This window comes from Carya illinoinensis, chromosome 2 (genome assembly GCF_018687715.1).
Source record: "Carya illinoinensis cultivar Pawnee chromosome 2, C.illinoinensisPawnee_v1, whole genome shotgun sequence".
Taxonomy (NCBI): domain Eukaryota; kingdom Viridiplantae; phylum Streptophyta; class Magnoliopsida; order Fagales; family Juglandaceae; genus Carya; species Carya illinoinensis.
In genome coordinates, this window is record NC_056753.1 from 30,068,203 (window position 1) to 30,087,263 (window position 19,061).

Genomic DNA, 19,061 nt, shown 5'->3' on the forward strand with positions numbered 1-19,061 from the left:
AGAATGTTATGTTCTGTTAAGGAGTCTGCATCTGTGTCAAGAACTGGGTCTGCAGCAGGTGATCTTCGAGGGTGATGCTAAGATAGTCATAGATGGCGTTACAGGTAATAACTCTAATTGTTCTTGGCAAGGACAGTTACTGGATGATATGAAATATCTTTTGTCGGGGCACAAAGATTGGCTGCACTTTGTCAAAAGGATTGGGAATAAGGCTGCTCACAGTGCATCAAAGATAGGCATGTATTTAGAAAGTGAGGTTGTGTGGATTGAAGATGGCCCTTTTGAGGTTTTGTCAGCTATTTTATTTGATAAACAATGTACTGAGATTTTGAGTTAATGAAATGTTTTTCCTTTCAAAAAAAAAAAAAAGGCTGGAATGGGATTTCTTACATTATAAAATGTTTTATGTCTTTAAACAAAGACAAGTGCTACGGTGACAAATAGATCAGATTAAGATAAATACACAAACTAACGTGATTTTATATGACACGTTAGATTTACATCAACTTACATATAAAAAAGTACCAATATTTTTACTCATTTTATGAATATAATTGGTCTCATATATATATATATATATATTATATATATGAAGTTGAAGCACTGCAAGTCATTCATTCACGAGCAACAACCACTACCTGTTTTCCAACATTCCGGCCAGTGAAGAGTCCTGCCAGAGCCGCCAGGCCACTCTCGAGGCCTTCAGCTATGTCTTCCACGTATACTATCTTCCCTTCTTTGATGTAAGGTAGCACCAAGTTCAGAAATTCAGGATACTTATGATAGTAATTGGGAACCATAAATCCTTCCATTCTGGCCTGTTTCAGAATCAAATTCATTAAATTGTGCACACCTTCGGGCTGCTCAAGGCTGTACTGTGAGATCATCCCACACACAGCAATGCGGCAATTGATCCTCATGTTGACTAGCACCGCATCAAGCATCTTTCCCCCAACATTCTCAAAATAAATATCAATACCTTCTGGGAAATACCTGGAAGGAAGGGGGGGAAGATTTGAGCATCCTGCTGTTTCTAATAAAGGGCAGTAGTTTATGGCCTTGAAAAATCCAAGTAAGCAGCTATTCAAACCGTGTTTCCTTGAATAAACTTGAAACTATGAAATATAAAAGTACATCCTCTTTCTCCATGCAGTGATCTCCATCAAAAGCTTACTTCTCTATCAACTTAAAATGATATCTTTATATTCCGATTTACAAGCAGATTATCACTAACCGTTTTAGAGCTGCACTCAGGTCAGGCTCTTCTTTGTAGTTGAAAGCCTCATCAAATCCGAACGTGTTCTTCAGCAAATCGACCTTATGTGCAGATCAGAGGATCGAGGAAAGCAACAAAATCAAATAAAAAGCAATGTTAATCGGTTTTCAGTTATTTGATGACTAGTGGAAATGGATACAAAGTCAATTTTGACATGAAGATTATGTATCTGATGCAACCACTCCCATATAAAATTCAGAAGCATTAATCATCTTAAAACATACTGGTTCATGAGATTATTTTTAAAATAATGGGAATGCATAACACCTTTGTAGCTCTGAACTTATATCCGGTAAATAAAGGAGAATTATTAAACATGACAAAAGCCATTTCATCATTAAACATACTTCTTAGTAGTAATAGATGATCAGTTGATTAATACCAATAACTAGATGAAGCACATTGCAATGTAGAGAAAACTGAAGTATTTACACTAATTAAATTGATGTATTGAGCACTTGTCATGAGCATCCTCACCTTTTCTTTGCTTCCGGCACTACCAACAACATAGCAGCCCAAAAGCTTTGCAAACTGCCCAACCAGCTGACCAACTGCACCAGAAGCTGCTGAAATGAAGACATACTCTCCTTTCTTGGGAGAGCAAACCTCATAAAATCCAACATAAGCAGTCATACCAGGCATTCCTACATTTAATGTATATGTTAGACGAGCTTTCAGCACCAAGAAATGTATAGCATACTAAAAAATGCCCATCAAAATTACTTGCTATAAGCTATCTATTATGGTACTAAATACCAAAGAATGGCTAGAGTCTTCAGAATAACTTCTGGTCGGTCAGCCACGATGCCCGACATCTAACAAGGTATATGTATGTGTAAAAAATTCCAAAATGCAATGGATCAGTTTTATACCTATACTTACCAAAAAATTCAACTGCAAACAAGTAATGTTGTAACACCCCAGTTCGACATTGGGAATATGAACAACTTATGGGCGTTATAAGTGATTTTAAGGATGGTTCAAATCGACTGGACTGTTTGAAATTATAGTTTAGATGTGGTTAATTAGCATTTTCTCTGGGTTGTTACATATGTTTTAGAAAAATACTTGACTATTGTATTGCATGCTCAAAAAAGAGAGGCGCATGGGATTCTTATCAGCAAACTATATCGAAATCTTGAGGTGAATGAGATTAATAGGTGTTGTGAAAGCCAACTATTGCTCACCTAAACAGTTAAATATAGCAATAATATACTGGTTTTCAGACCATGCATTGTGACCACAATATTAACATTCACAATCAGGATTATGAAATGTCCATTTGAATGTTTTCAACTTCTCTTCTACTGGTTCCCATGTCTCAGAGCCCCCACAGGCCACATGTTTTAGGGGTTATGATATCAAATTCATAAAATATCAGCTATTCCTACATGTACAGCACCATAACTATAAGTTAGAAGTGGGAACCTGAAACCATTAAGCTTACCGAGAATTCCAGTATAGTATGAAAGAGGCACATCGGTGTTGTGAATTTTAAACAGGGACTCAGTTGCTGTGATGAGACTATATTCTTCCCATCCGGTTAACCCCCAAATCAAGTCCCCTCTCTTGAAGTTTGGATGCCCAGAATCCAAAACTTTAGCCACTCCAAGTCCGCTAATGGGCTGCAGAGGATCAACGTGGTGGAGGTTTTAAATCATCCAAGTACTACACAAATAGTGAGTTGACATGGCATAAAGCTTCTAGTTGACAGGTAAAGACAGAAAAACAATGATACCGTTACCACTCATACACAATTATCATTAGAAATATTATATTTAATTCAATCACAGCATCTTATAATCGTGGGCTCAAAAATACTAAAAGAAGTATTCTTTTAATCATAATTGTGTTAAAGACTATTTTTTTAAAACAGAATTGCCCTTTACTTCAGAATTTAGAGACTTTTTTCTGGTTATTGGTTTTTTCATATTCAAACAACACAGGAAGAACTTTGGTTCATTCCCCAAGCCAGTTCTGTATGCACCTGAAAATAGGAAACAAAGAATTTCTTGAACGAATCGAAAACTCTCACAGAGAAAAATAGAGAGAGATTAAAGGTCCTTTTGTCTCTCTTCTCTTAGTATTTCAATTCAATCTGTTTCCAAAGATATATCGAGATATTGAGAGTATCCAAACGGATGGATGGGAGATACTACTGACCGAACCGGGTGTGAAGGAGTCCAAGTAACTGGCATAAGTGGGGGGCTTCATGCGGCCACGCATGTAGGGATCGCAGGACAAGTAGAGGTTTTTCACTAGAACGCCATTTGAACCTTCAGGAACCTTCAGCTTTACGGTATTGGCGGTCACGTACATGTCCGACTCCTTGGGAAAACCATTAATGACATAGTCCCTCAACATCACCTGCTTGTTTCTCAGTACTTCCTCACCAACACCGCCACTTGCCATTGCTGAACTCTCTTTCTCTCTCTGCAAGTCCAAACACCATATTAGATACTGATGGCTGTGTGTGGACTTAAAGCGGAGAAACCAATAAATATGTCACGTATTGCCATCCAAGAGGGTCATAACCACATGGTCAAGAAAATATTTCTCTAGAAAGACGTAGAAAATGCAAATTAAAGTTTGCAATTGTGGTGTAGTATTTTTTAGTCATCTTTTTATTTTCTCGATAGCTTTTACTATCAATAGACGTGAATGTCATGTCCCACTCCCATCTCTCTCTCTCTCTCTCTCTTTTTTTTTTTTAATGCCTGAATTCCCATGATCTTTTGTAGGGTCTATTTACGTGGGACCCTGATGAATGAATGCTTTACACATTGTGGAGAGAAACATGCTACTTGTGCTCGTGAGTCATAATTGAATAACTGTCGCGTAGATATTTCATTTTTGGAATCTTGGATACGCTCGTCACTGAATAAATATATTTACTATTTTTCTTATAAGCTGGCCCCGAGTTCGTTTGGAACACTAGAAATCAGTTTTTTTTTTTCTTTGATAAACCACTTGCTTGCACGGAGAAGAACCAGCAGCAAAGACTTGGATGGGTAGATATAAATTTACGTTGTTATGCATTTTTCTCTCTTTAATTACATATGTTGTTCAAAACCTTTTTCTTTTATTTGCTTTCCTTATATTTGAGTTGCTCTCTTAATGGTTATTCCATTTTTATTCGATCTACGCTCTCTCCTTAACATAAATAATGTAGAAATCCACGTTTCTACTGCTGGTTCTTGCCAGAGTGTTCCAAATGAGTTCAATGGCCAGCGTATAAGAAAAAAAGGAAATATCTATTCAATCATCAGTGGTCAGCGTATAGGAAAAATAAGAGATATCTACACCACGTCGGTTTGGGTAGCGTACCACCACACAACGTAAGTTTGCTTAACAGGTCATGAAAATAATAACGCTTACGACCAAAAACCGAGATGTTTTATGTAACATTAAGACCTTTTTTGTCTGAATTAGGATTTGTTTATTATGGTTCTCTATGTTTCCATGCATCTCATCTGATCTTGCTGTGGGAATCTTTGTAAATAATTGACCACCAACCGGCAGCCAATTGGACATAGGTCCAATCACCTTTGCGTTAGGTTCCCAGTGGGAATCGTCTCTTCTCAATAATCATTTGAGAGTAAAACATTGCAAAAGTTGTGGATGTTATAATACTATCGAAAGGAGAGAGAGAGATAGAACTCAGAGAAGTTATGAAACTTATGAATTTCTTAAAGAATTCAACGATATATATAGGCGTACAAAGGGAACTATGCAAGTTACTATGCAGTACTATGCTGGTACTGTGCATATGTACTAAGCAGTACTATGCTGGCACTATGCACTGTGTAATGTCGGCCATTTACTATGCCAGTTACTATGCAGTACTATGCTGGCACTATACACACTGTGCGATGTCGGCCATTTACTATGCCAGTTACTATGCAGTACTATGCTGGCACTATGCACTGTGCATTTGACGGCTAGCTCAAGGTGGTCATACAATTTTACAATGTTATTTTACAACACTCCCCCTTTGGATGACCACATATAATGAATATGCCTCGTTAAAACCTTGCCAAGGAAAAACCCTGTGGGAAAAAAAACCAATGGCGAAGGAAAAAGAGTACAATATTCATGTGTACCGTAAAATGCTTTAAGATTGCCTCATTAAAACCTTGCGAAGGAAAACCCAGTGGGATAAAACCTTAGCGAAGGAAAAAGAGTACAATCAGCATAAGTCTTCAAGACGTTACTCCCCCTGAAAAGTGCATGATAAAAGGTCTTCAAGTCTCCGCATTCCAATGTTCTGCACAATCTTCTTAAATGTTGCAGTTGGTAATGCTTTTGTGAATAAATCTGCCAGATTATCACTTGATCGTATCTGCTTGACTTTAATTTCACCTTTTTCTTGAAGTTCATGAGTATAAAAGAATTTAGGTGAAATATGTTTGGTTCTATCACCTTTGATATATCCTCCTCTAATTTGAGCAATACAAGCAGCATTATCTTCGTATAAAGTTGTTGGACTATCATTAATCACTGGAAGACCACACTTTTCTTGAATATGTTGGATCATTGATCTTAGCCAAATGCATTCTCGACTTGTTTCATGAATTGCAATGATCTCTGAGTGATTTGAAGATGTAGCAGATAGTGTTTGTTTGACAGATCTCCATGATATAGCAGAATTTCCATAAGTAAATACATATCCAGTCTGAGATCTACCTCTGTGTGGATCTGAAAGATAACCTGCATCTGCATATCCAACTAATTGTGGACTTGAACCATATTGATAAAATAATCCCATATCAACCGTACCTCGAAGGTATCGAAGGATATGTTTAATGCCATTCCAATGTCTTCGAGTTGGTGCAGAACTATATCTTGCAAGTAAATTAACTGAAAATGCAATATCAGGCCGAGTGCAATTTGCAAGATACATCAGGGCTCCAATTGCACTGAGATAAGGTATTTCAGAACCAAGAATTTCTTCATTGTCTTCACAAGGACGAAATGGATCCTTCTGCACATCAAGTGATCGAACAACCATTGGAGTACTTAGTGGATGAGCTTTGTCCATGTAAAAGTGTTTCAAGACTTTCTCTGTATAATTTGACTGATGAATGAGAATTCCATTTGGCAAATGCTCGAGCTGCAGGCCGAGACAAAATTTCGTTTTGCCAAGATCTTTCATTTCAAATTCATTCTTTAAATATGTAGCAGTTCTTCTGATCTCTTCAGGAGTTCCAACAAGATTTAGATCATCAACATAAACCGCAATAATAACAAATCCGGAGTCTGATAAAAACACATGGGCATATTGGATTATTCTCAAATCCTTCTTTCAATAGATATTCGCTAAGGCGTTTATACCACATGCGTCTGGATTGTTTTAACCCATATAAAGATCTTTGAAGCTTAATAGAATACATACTTCTGGATGTACTTAGATTAGAAGCTTCAGGCATTTTATATCCTTCAGGGATTTTCATATATATGTCATGATCTAATGATCCATATAAATATGCGGTGACCACATCCATCAACTGCATATCCAATCTTTTTATAACTGCCAAACTAATCAAATATCTGAATGTGATTGCATCCATAACAGGAGAGTATGTTTCCTCATAATCAATCCCCGGTTTCTGCAGGAAACCTTGTGCAACAAGTCGTGCTTTATATCGCACAATTTCATTACTTTCATTACGTTTACGTATAAATACCCATTTATATCCAACGGGCATTACACCCTTTGGTGTTTGTATAATTGGTCCAAAGACCTCTCGCTTTGCTAGCGAGTTTAATTCAGCTTCAATAGCTGATTTCCATTTTGGCCAGTCATCTCTACGTCGACATTCTTCGACAGTTCTTGGCTCAATTTCTTCATTACTTCTGGTAATGTCAAGAGCCATTTTATATGAAAATATGTTGCCGACAACAGTTTTATTTCTATTCAAAATTTCTCCTGTATTCATGAAATGTATCGAGATCTCGTTATTTTCAGGTACCTGTCCCTCTTCAAGGGAAGACATTTCATGAAATACCTCTTCAGGAGGTTCTTTCTCAGGAGATTTATTCTCTTCATGAGCATCAATTACTCTTATGGCCTGTGTTGGTATGGACTCTTCAGGAGTACCAAATTCATTTTGTATTTTCCTCTTCCGAGGAATTTTGTCCTTAGCACCAATAGGTCGTCCACGCTTCAGGCGTATCTTAGACCCGCCTATTGCTATTTTGGCAACTTGTCCTTCAGGGACTGCAATCCTTGCTGGAACATTAACAGCAGGAATATATGATTTTACCACACCTTTAGTGTCAGTAAATGTATCCGGTAATTGGTTTGCAACACTTTGCAAATGAATAATCTTTTGAACCTCTAGATTACATTCTTTTGTACGAGGATCGAATTGGGAAAGAGCTTTATTTTCCCAAGTAATTTCTTGTCGTGCTTCAGGCACCGACTTCTCATTACACAATGTTTGTCGTGCTTCAGGCACCGACTTCTCATTACCCATTGTTGGAAAAATGGATTCGTCAAAATGACAATCCTCAAAACGTGCCTTAAACATATCCCCTGTAAGAGGCTCAAGGTATCTGATAATAAATGAAGAATCAAACCCAACATATATCCCAAGTCTACGTTGAGGGCCCATCTTTGTACGTTGTGGAGGTGCAATTGGAACATATACAGTACATCCAAAAGTACGAAGATGAGAAATATTTGGTTGCTGACCAAATGCAAGCTGTAATGGTGAATATTTGTGATATGCTGATGGTCTAACTCGAATTAATGATGCTGCATGAATTATAGCATGTCCCCAAGCAGAAATAGGAAGATTTGATTTCATGAGTAAAGGTCTAGCGATTAGCTGAAGCCTTTTAATCAATGATTCAGCTAAACCATTTTGAGTATGTGTATGGGCAACTGGATGTTCAACATCTATTCCTATTGACATGCAATAATTATCAAAAGCCTGAGATGTAAATTCTCCTGCATTATCCAATCGAATAGTTTTAATTGGATAGTCAGGGAATTGTGCTCGTAGCTTAATTATTTGTGCAAGAAGTTTAGCAAATGCAGCATTTCTAGTGGAAAGTAAACAAACATGTGACCATCGACTTGATGCATCAATTATAACCATAAAATATCTGAACGGTCCACTTGATGGTTGAATAGGCCCACATATATCTCCATGAATCCTTTGTAAAAAAGATGGAGATTCAAAACCAACCTTTGAGATAGATGGTTTGATAATCAATTTACCTTGAGAACATGCAGAGCATGGATATTCATTGGGTAAGATAATCTTCTGATTCTTTAGGGGATGCCCATACGAATTATCAATTATTCGTCTCATCATTATTGATCCCGGATGTCCAAGGCGATCATGCCAAGTTATAAATATTTTGGGATCAATGCACTTCTGGTGCATTACAACATGTGATTCAATTGTTCTCATTTTTGTATAATACAATCCAGATGAGAGGGCAGACAGTTTTTCTAATACGAGCTTCTGGCTCGAAATTATTTTAGTAATGAGAAGATGCTCTTTATCGTCTTCGTTAATGGTTTCAATATGACAACCATTACGACGTATATCTTTAAAACTTAATAAATTTATTCTGGATTGTGAAGAAAATAGAGCATCATCAATGCAAAATTTGGTGCCATTAGGCAACACAATATAAGCTCTTCCGGAGCCTTCAATTAGATTCGATGAACCGGAGATGGTATGAACATAGGCTTTACTCAATGTTAGATTTTGAAAATATTTTTTATCCTTAAGAATTGTGTGAGTTGTAGCACTGTCAGCCAGACATACATCTTTATTATTCATCTCGGAGATAGAAAGTTCATCAATAAGACTCATGATTCTACAAAATATATAAAACTTTCATTACTAAAAAAACATTACAGAATAAAAATATTTTACAATAATATAAAGGAAATACATTAATTAAAAATGAACACTTCCATGATCAACTCTACCACTAGAATCCTCAAAGAAATCAGAAACATCAAGACTTGTAATATCTTCTCCATCTATAGAATTTAAAGCATATGATGATTCAGCAAAATTTGTTTCAAATTTCTTTGTTTTTTCTTTTATGGAAGATTGGTATAAGTCAACCAAGTGTTTAGCTGTACGACAGGTACGAGACCAATGTCCAGTCATACCACATCTATGGCATTCATCTTCATATTTCTTTACAAATTTATTTTGAGGACCTTTGCCCTTTTCTGAGTTGAACCACTTCTGGTGGTACGGTGTATATCTATTATTTTTCCTTTTAGTGTGGTCACTTCTAGGACCTCCACTTCTATAGTTTTTCTTACCACGTCCACGCCCTCTTTTTCTTTGAAAAGATGCACCATTCGCTTCTGGGAATGATGTAAATCTAGTACCATTCACTTCAGGGAATGATATAGAACCAGTAGGACGTGACTGGTGATTTCTTAATAAAAGCTCATTATTTTGCTCAGCTAATAGAAGACAAGATATAAGTTCAGAATATTTCTTGAACTTTCGCTCTCGATACTGCTGCTGCAGGAGCACATTCGAGGCATAAAAAGTAGTATATGTCTTCTCTAACAAGTCATCATTAGTGACTTTTTCACCACATAATTTCAATAGCGAGCTAATTTTAAAGAGTGCAGAGTTATACTCACTAACACTCTTGAAGTCTTGCAACCTCAGGTGCATCCAATCATGACGAGCTTTTGGGAGGATTACAGTTTTCTGGTGTTCATATCTCTCCCTTAAATCATTCCACAAAATAAGTGGATCTTTCACCGTTAGATACTCAGTTTTTAATTCTTCATGAAGATGGTGCCGAAGGAAAATCATTGCCTTAGCACGGTCCTGCAGGGACCCTTGATTTCCTTCTTTAATTGTATCTCCCAGGTTCATTGCATCCAGATGGATCTCAGCATCAAGGATCCAAGATAAATAATTTTTCTCAGAAATGTCAAGAGCAACGAATTCCAATTTTGTAAGATTTGACATTTTCTACATATATAAATCAGGAACATAAGTATGTTTAATATTTCATATTCATTTTGAAAACTATAAAAAAATATATTGAAAGACTTACTTGAAGTAGAGGACTATTAGCTTCAAGATCGTCAGAACTCTCGTGCTGATAACGTGTTATAATACTATCGAGAGAGAGAGAGAGAGAGAGAGAGAGAGAGAGATAGAACTCAGAGAAGTTATGAAACTTATGAATTTCTTAAAAAATTCAACGATATATATAGGCGTACAAAGGGAACTATACAAGTTACTATGCAATACTATGCTGGTACTGTGCATATGTACTATGCAGTACTATGCTGGCACTATGCACTGTACAATGTCGGCCATTTACTATGCCAGTTACTATGTAGTACTATGCTGGTACTATGCACACTGTGCGATGTCGGTCATTTACTATGCCAGTTACTATGCAGTACTATGCTGGCACTATGCACTGTGCATTTGACGGCTAGCTCAAGGTGGTCATACAATTTTACAATGTTATTTTACAACAGTGGAAACTTATTTTCTAATGTCCTCTGTAAAATAAAACAGATTTGAATCTGAAGCATATTTTGACCCATTTGAGGGAGGCCAGGACTTTGTTGCTGAATGAAGAGTTTCAGTGCAGTAGAGTTCTATTGAACCTATCAATGGGCACTCTTTGCAACCAAGAAAATCATATTACCTCCTTCAAACAAAATTATCTCAGCTGCCGACATTCATTAATTATGTATTACCATCTAAAATGAATGCATGTAGAAGGTATCAGTTCTCAGGACAACACTGGCAGTACTAAACCAAGATCAATGTCCTAAACACAACAAAGAGATTTACCAAAGAAATCACTGACTGGGACAAGAGAGCATGTCTCAATAAAACATATCTTCACTTTACAACTTTTGTAATTGGGAAAAAAAAAAACGTAACAAGAAGATGGTTCACAAGTACATAGATTGCACAATATATATTATGCTACATAAAAACAAATGGGTCTCAAAATCTACACAGCAATAACGAAGTGCGTTGAGAAATCATTTCACACATTACAACTGACATGGGTATAGCATCCATCTTTGCCAACTCTTTTTATTTCTGGTCCCCCTTTGGAGAGGATCGATCCAACAATCAAATGGGTTACCTAGCCATCATATAGAGCTCAAGAAGACGCAGCACTGGGAGAGGTTGAAGGGTTAAATGCGACCTGCTCAGCACAAGAGAGAACCTCATTCGGCCCTGCCTCCTCTCGGCCAACACCCATAAGGTCAAGGTAATACAGGTAATGGGAAATAATGACGTTCATGGAATCAATATCACCCTTCCCACAAAGAAAGTCCCCGTAAAGAATGTTCATTGTGGTGCCAAAACCAGGACCGCGCTTAGCCAGAGTATCGTTCTTGGTCGGCTTCCAGTTGCCAACAAAGGCATCATGGGCTGATGGCTGTGACTTTTTGATTGGGGTCATCCACCGCCAAATTGCAGCCTCGAAAGCAAGTGTAGCATTCTGCTCAATATATTCTGGGTGGTTCAGCAGGTCTTCTTTCAAAGCCTCCCCAGTTGCACCGTAGTTGTAGTTCCTATGATAACAGTACCACCAAAAACGCTATAAGCATATATATATATTTTATCAAGTATAAGCATAATATTTGCAAGTGTTAATAACAGAACCAATTATCATTAGTTTTTCTAAGTTAGCACATATATCTATGAAATCCAGGTTGGGTTTTTTTTTGGTTTTTTTTGGGGGGGGGGGGGGGTAGCGGCAAAGAGTGAAAATCAAGCATAATGTTTGACCTGTAAAATGATCCTACCAATTGTATAAGTCATTTAACTAGCAAAAGATGCTTCAATCATTCATGATAATTCTAAAATTTATGTAAAAGACAAGGACTCATCATGAAGTAATACTGAATAGCTTTACATCGCTTCTTCACATGACAATAATCCTTTATAACTGCAAAAAACTGAGTAAAAACTGAAAGCTTGAGGCGAAAAACAAATGAAACAACGGAGAAAATCAAGAGAAAAGAGAAGAAATACATAAGGTTTGGTTATGAGATATAGAAAGTTAACAGACCAGTAGATAGGCAAGGCACCTCGGCCATAGTATTCGGCTCCAGGAGCACAAGGGTAGGTGTATTTGTAGGAGTCGTCGCAGTATGACTGGCTGGGACTCATTTCCCTGTTGAAGCAAAGCCCCCAGGCTAAGGGTCCTCCTGTCGCCACTCCATAACCGCCTGGAGGTAGAACCCCATTTACAATTTTAGTACCAATCAAACTATACGAACAAACAAAAATTGCCCGAGAAACTTAACACCATTTTCTATCAGTAAAAGGAAAATTCTTCCAGCTAGTAGTTTCTTATATGGTCTATTTTCCTTAATTGATTGTATCTCATTCAGTTCTTTACTGAGCAGCAAGATCTGAACCACTGCATTAGAATAATTGGCAGCATCCCACCCTGGAAAGCTAGCTTAGAAAACCAGAAAACCCTGATAACCGAATCAAACATCCACCCAGATAACGGAATCCCCTCAAAATCCATTGTATACTAGAAGAAAAAGAGAGAGAATCTAGTTACTGTACTTACAAGAAGTCTTGCTACCGACGTGGGCGAGGAAGGCTGCGATCTCCTTCATCTTCAAGGTCTTAAGACCGGTGGTACCGAAGCCAAGGTGTTCGAAGAGGGCGGCGGCTGTGATGAATGACTGGTAGTCCCAGAAGCCGACGGCGTGAGCAACGGGAGAGTTCCGCTTCGAGAAGAGTTGCTCGAATTGGTAGGTCTGGAAATAGTCGGTGATGGTCTCGTTGCAACAGAAAATGGACCACCCCTTGCACTCCCACCCTTTGTCACACATCTTCTTACCGTTCACCATCTTCACCTTCGTTACCGTGTCCGGATCTCCTTCCGCGACATTCACCACCACCGCCACCACCAGCATCAATCCCAGAACTGCCACAATGTCCCTTCCCTTCATCTTCACTGCGTGACTCCGCGTCTTGCTGTATTGGGTCGGGTTGTATTCTCGGGTTGCAAAGCAATGGAGAGACCGAAGGAAGGAATGAAGGTGAAGAAAAAGGGAAGGTCTTGCAGTGTCAGATCGGCAGTCTTTTTCTCCTTTGCCCGCAGAACAGATTCTTTAATGAGAAGAAGAGTGGACCCGCGTAGTAATTAAAGAGCGAGCAAGTCCGATGGTTGGACGGTAGATCTGGGAAGAAGGTGTTCGGAGTTTAAGTAAGAGAACTACACAGGCTGGATTACTAATAGCTCCGGGGACCCACAAACTATTCCACCGACAAAAATTCAAAGAGAACAAGTTCAAGCTTTAACTTGGGCCGGGCTAATTTGGTTAGGCCCATCAATGATGTACAAGATTCAAGTTTTTTTTTTCTTGGATGAAAAGAAACTATAGGAATTGAATTTGACAAATAAGGGTTCATTTTTCCCTTCAATTTTGATAAATAATCCTAATAACAAGACTTTAAGGTCGTCTCGAGGAATTAAGTGGTAGGCCCCATTGGAAATAATTTGAAATATAAAAATATACACATATAAATATGAATACTAAAATATATAAATATAAAAATATTGAAATATACACGTGCGAATGTGAGTATGAATATAAATAATTAATTATCCAAATAATAGCGTAAGATTCTTTCGACTTAGAATTCAAATTCACACAATTAAAAAGTTTTTGGCTAAAAGGTATTCAAACATGTTCTATTAGAATCTTTGTAAGAACTGTGTCCCCAGCAAAGGGATCAAAAGCTCTCTTTCAAATGTGTTAAAACCAATACCTTAGGCCTTGCCTTGTAAAATTGTTAAAAATGCAGATGGTCTGACCCACCCCCAGCCTATTCTGGACACCCAGAAACTGGAAGTTGAATTTCGAGAGCTGGAATACGGTTTGCAGGTAATAATTGGAGGTCATACGTGTGCATCAAACTAAAGCACATACTTTTCCTCATAAATAAATCAAATACAAAGCTGAACATATAATAATTAAGTACTCATTATTAAGATAATGATCTTATGATAAAAACAAAGCCAAATCTCTAGAATATAATTATAAGGATAGTAATCAAACTAAATTTTATCCTTATTTTGCCCAACCGCCGTGACCCACATAATCATGCATAGACAATGAATAATAATGCGCTGCATGATATCATTCTGGAGCGACTGCAACTACTTGTTTTCCAAAGTTGCGGCCACTGAAGAGGCCAACAAGAGCAGCTGGAGCATTCTCAAGGCCTTCTACTGCGTCTTCCACATACACGATCTTCTTTTCTCTGATGAAAGGCAGCACAGTATCTAAGAACTTGGGATATAGGTGATAGTAGTTGCGATGCGCGTACCCTTGCATGTGGATCCACTTGAACCCAATGTGCATTAAGTTTTTAATGCCTTGATGCTCATCAAGGTTGTATTGTGAGATCATTCCGCACACTGCAATGCGACCAAAGTGCCTCATGTTTAGCAGCACTGCATCAAGCATTTCGCCCCCAACATGCTCAAAGTATACGTCAATGCCTTCAGGGAAATACCTGCAGGCATGCAGTACTGCGGTGAGTCGGTGACAATTAATTAATTATAACCTCAACTTGATCATGTTTTATATGTATATACAAATTAACTATGTTGGATACATATTGCTGACCTTTTCAAAGCTGCGTTCAAGTCATGCTCCTCCTTGTAATTGAAAGCGTCATCGAACCCAAGTTTATTCTTCAAGAGATCAACCTGATTTATGAGTAATGCATGCAGAAGATCATCTCAGTCTTCATTAATTTTAAGGAAGCAGGGCTCTTCAGATTTCACAATAGTTGAATAAAAAGGAAACAAAATAATTGCACCTTGATCTATATATATATAAATACCTTTTCTTTACTTCCAGCACTTCCAACAACATAACAACCCTCCAGTTTTGCGAATTGTCCAATAAGCTGGCCAACTGCGCCAGATGCTGCTGAAACAAATACATATTCTCCTTTCTTTGGGGCACCAACCTCATAGAACCCAGCGTACGCGGTCATCCCAGGCATGCCTATTGTGGGTAAATTTAAGAAATATATACATGCACACAGGTCGTTGATAGGGATCAGCATTAAATTTAATTATTATTTAGTTAGTTAAGCAACATGGCTCATAAAATCTAACATCAAACCATTACAAAAGAAAAGGAGTACTTCCTAATGGGGCTCACCAAGAATTCCAGTGTAGTAGGAAAGAGGTACATCAGTGTGCTGGATTTTAATTAGGCTTTCAGTTTTCGTTATTAGGCTGTACTCTTCCCATCCGGTAATCCCCCATACCAGGTCACCTGCTTTGAATTTTGGATTCCCGGAATCCAGAACTTTAGCCACACCATACCCGAACATTGGCTGCAAATTTTCATGGAAAACAAACACTTGTAGCCAGGTATATAGGGCGCTCAAGCCTCAATATACATTTACACATCAGATGAAAGGAACCAAAATAAATGAGCATTTTAACCCAAAAATAAGAAAAATGAATATTGTCTTACACAGCCAGGGGTGAATCTATCATATCCGGTTAGACCTACGGCTTTCCTCATAAAGAACTGCATGCGAGGATCGCAGGATATGTAAATGTTCTTCACCAAAACTGCGTCTGAACCTTGAGGAACCTTCAACCTTATGATGCCAGTGGTCAGAAACATGTCCGATTCCTTGGGATAGCCAGTGACATAGTCCCTGAACATCACCTGTTTGTTGCTCACGTCATCTCCAACTCTCGGCGCCATTATTGCTATATATATTTAGATGAATTAAAGTCTCTCTAGCTTCCTTAATCGTTCACTTGATCAGAGTGTAGGAATTGATACCTGTAGTGGATCACGAGGTCCTATTTATAGATACCTAAAACAGCTTGCTTCTTCGAATTCATTTTTTATAAACAACAACGTTACGTGCCGCCTAAAAGAACATACTTTTCCTGATCTTGTTTTTCAGCGTGCGAAGTGGTAACTATGGGTCGTGTTGGTGAGGCTGATAATGTGGAGTAGAGATATGTTGACATGTTGTTGCACAAATATAAGATCACCTAGGATTTGGGTCAAGTGCTTACGTCTTAACATGAAACTAGCGTCATAGTATACGTCACCGCTGGAATTTGGTATTCATCTTGTTATTTGCTTTTAATTTCCTTAAAGAATACAGTATTTGCCGCCATCCAATTTAATATGTTGCTGCGCTTTAACACCAAAGAATCCAGAAGACAAATGTGAAGTTTGATTGTATTAATATCATTGCAATATTACGATAAAATTGCTTATATATGGCCAATTATTTATTGGACAAATGATTGTTTTTTGTTAAAAGAAATATATTTTTGTTGCAAATAATTCATTACAATTACTCGTTTTTGAATCTCATTAATCCCAATTGCTTTCAAATTTTCACAAATCTGAAACCAAGCCATTTAATAAAATCATCCCACATATCTCTTACAAGTTACAGCTATTCATGATCAATCATCTTCGCTACCACAGCTGCCACCAGCATCAATCCCAGAATTGCCACAATGTCCATTCCGGCCTTCATCTTCACTGCGTGACTCCGCATCAGCTTGTTGTATTGGGTCGACAGTTTATATCCAAATAAATATGGGGTATAAGTTATTTTTTCCCAAATCATTCAGAATAATATTAGTTATTTTCTTTTAAATCATATATTAGTTATTTTGACCAATTTTTAGTATGATTCTTATTTATTTATGTATTAAAGTCTCATACAATAATTTATAATTTTTCAGAAATCTTTATAATTTCAAATTTTGTAGCTATTTAAGTATGGCTTGTGGGATTCATAAAATAATTTTTGAATTTTACTATTAATCAATATTATTCAAAAGTTTCTCTGTATTTTGGGCGATTTTCTTATCTTCATTCCTTGTGAAGTATCTATTAAAACTAACCTTAAGAATTAATCTAAATTCTACCCCACATGAATTGGCATAAGAGCTTCAATATCTTTCTTAAGGTGATATCTCATCAGTTTCCATGACTAGTGGTGGTGGTGGTCAAGTTCCGAATGAGGAATTCCCGCATCATGATCGTAGCTTTTAGAATGTGATGATTGAGAATTTGCAAAGGCAAGTTGTAGAGTTAACCCGGCGTCTAATAGCCCAGGATATTGGTGATCATGAAATGGAAGATCACGATTCCGATTCCAATTATGAGAACTCGTATCACAATTGTGTTATATTATAAGAGCACCGTAGTTGGGAGGAGCGTCATGGGAACCTCAGTTTTAGAGTTGATTTACCATAATTTCTTAGTACTCTTCATGCTAAAGGTTTCGTTGATTTTTTGCACAAGATTGAGTGAATTTACTAATCCGAGGAATAAGAGTTTGAGGATAGACATTTTTCCATGGGATGGAACTCCATACCAATCTATGATACTTATCTCGATGAAGATAACCTAGTAGATTAGGTAACTATTTTTATTGAAATCATAAAAAATTTTGAAAAAAGAAAATGATGGTGAACTTTGGAAGTTTGAAGATTATGAACAAACTTTTGAGACAATTAATTATGTTGATTTTCTTGGAGTTGATGATTTTTTTTTTCAAATTTTCCTATGCAAAATATATATATATATTTTTTGAATTTGAGATATGGGAAAAAAACTTAATTTTGAAATATAAGATGTTCAATATCATTTTATTTTGGGCCAGTAAAGTCAATTTTAATTTTTCCATAATTATCGGAGTGATACAACAAAAGGAAAGAGAGATTGGACATCCAAAAGATTGAGGAAAGAAAGTTTAAAATTCAATGGCGAATTCTCTCCAACTTGGTGAGAATTATATAGATCCAAATTGATATGTAATATCAGTTATTTTTTCCAAAATCATTCTAAATAATATCAGTTATTTTCTCTCAAATCATTCAAAATAATATCAATTATTTTCTTCCAAATCATATATTTACGATATCAATTATTTTTTTTCCAAATCATACATTTATGTTCATTTTTATCTTATTAGTAAATATTTAATTTTAAGTTTGGAAGTGATTTTAATTTTAATTTTGATCAAATTGTTTATAGGATTTATATTTATTTATGTATTAATTTCTTATATAATAATTTAGATTTTTTTTAAAATTATTATTTTAAATTTCACAAATATTTAGATCTGGCTTGTGAGTTTCCTAAAATAATTTTTAAATTTTACTATTAATCCATATTATTTAAAATTTTTTCCATGTCTTAGGCAATTCCCTTGTCTACCCTTTTTTGGACAATTCCCTCATCATCCCTTTTCTGTAAATTATCCGTAGAAATTAACTTACAGAATAGAAATATCAGTCGGGTTGTATTCTTTGGTTGCAAAGCAATGGAGAGACTGAAAGAAAGAATGGAGGAGAAGAAAAGAGGGAAGGTCTTGCGGTGTCGGATCGGCAGTTTTTTTCTCTTCTCGTCTGCAGAACAGATTCTTGGTAGGGAAGAAGAGTGGACCCGCATAGTAATTAAAGAGCGAGCAAATCCGAGGGTTGGACGGTAGATCTGGGAAGAAGGTGTTCGGAGTTTAAGTAAGAGAACTAGCTGGATTTGTCGGGCTGACAAATAGCTTCTAGGACCCACAAACCAATATTCCACCGACAAAAATTCAAAGAGAAAACAAGTTCAAGTTTTAACTTGGGCCGGGCTAGTTTGGTTAGGCCCATCTATAATGTAAGGATTCAAGTTTGAATTTAGCAAATAAGGATTTATTTTTCCCTTCAATTTTGATAAATAATACTGATAACAAGACTTTTAAGGCTTGAAAAC

General features: G+C 36.9%; 3 protein-coding genes across 4 annotated transcripts; all 3 read right to left on the minus strand.

The window, feature by feature from the left end:
* Positions 1–386: 386 nt before the first annotated feature.
* Positions 387–3,828, minus strand: LOC122300793 (2-alkenal reductase (NADP(+)-dependent)-like). The gene is made up of 5 exons (XM_043111682.1): positions 3,440–3,828; positions 2,724–2,901; positions 1,754–1,920; positions 1,235–1,317; positions 387–993 (listed from the first exon to the last, which is right to left on the minus strand). Exons 1-5 carry the CDS (start codon positions 3,686–3,688, stop codon positions 615–617), a joined length of 1,056 nt encoding a protein of 351 aa, XP_042967616.1. The 5' UTR covers positions 3,689–3,828; the 3' UTR covers positions 387–614.
* A 7,261-nt stretch (positions 3,829–11,089) lies between these two features.
* Positions 11,090–13,241, minus strand: LOC122300795 (chitinase-like protein 1). The gene is made up of 3 exons (XM_043111685.1): positions 12,848–13,241; positions 12,335–12,494; positions 11,090–11,834 (listed from the first exon to the last, which is right to left on the minus strand). The coding sequence occupies exons 1-3, from the start codon at positions 13,233–13,235 to the stop codon at positions 11,417–11,419; spliced, it is 966 nt and encodes a 321-aa protein (XP_042967619.1). The 5' UTR covers positions 13,236–13,241; the 3' UTR covers positions 11,090–11,416.
* LOC122300794 (2-alkenal reductase (NADP(+)-dependent)-like) lies at positions 13,211–16,116 on the minus strand. Of its 2 annotated transcripts, none has more exons than XM_043111683.1 (5): positions 15,789–16,113; positions 15,468–15,645; positions 15,142–15,308; positions 14,922–15,004; positions 13,211–14,808 (listed from the first exon to the last, which is right to left on the minus strand). In XM_043111683.1, the coding sequence occupies exons 1-5, from the start codon at positions 16,026–16,028 to the stop codon at positions 14,430–14,432; spliced, it is 1,047 nt and encodes a 348-aa protein (XP_042967617.1). In that variant the 5' UTR covers positions 16,029–16,113; the 3' UTR covers positions 13,211–14,429. The 2 variants fall into 2 exon arrangements, with proteins under 2 accessions (XP_042967617.1, XP_042967618.1); XM_043111684.1 differs by having other exon boundaries at positions 13,525–14,808; positions 15,468–15,671; positions 15,794–16,116.
* Between the last annotated feature and the right edge of the window lie 2,945 nt (positions 16,117–19,061).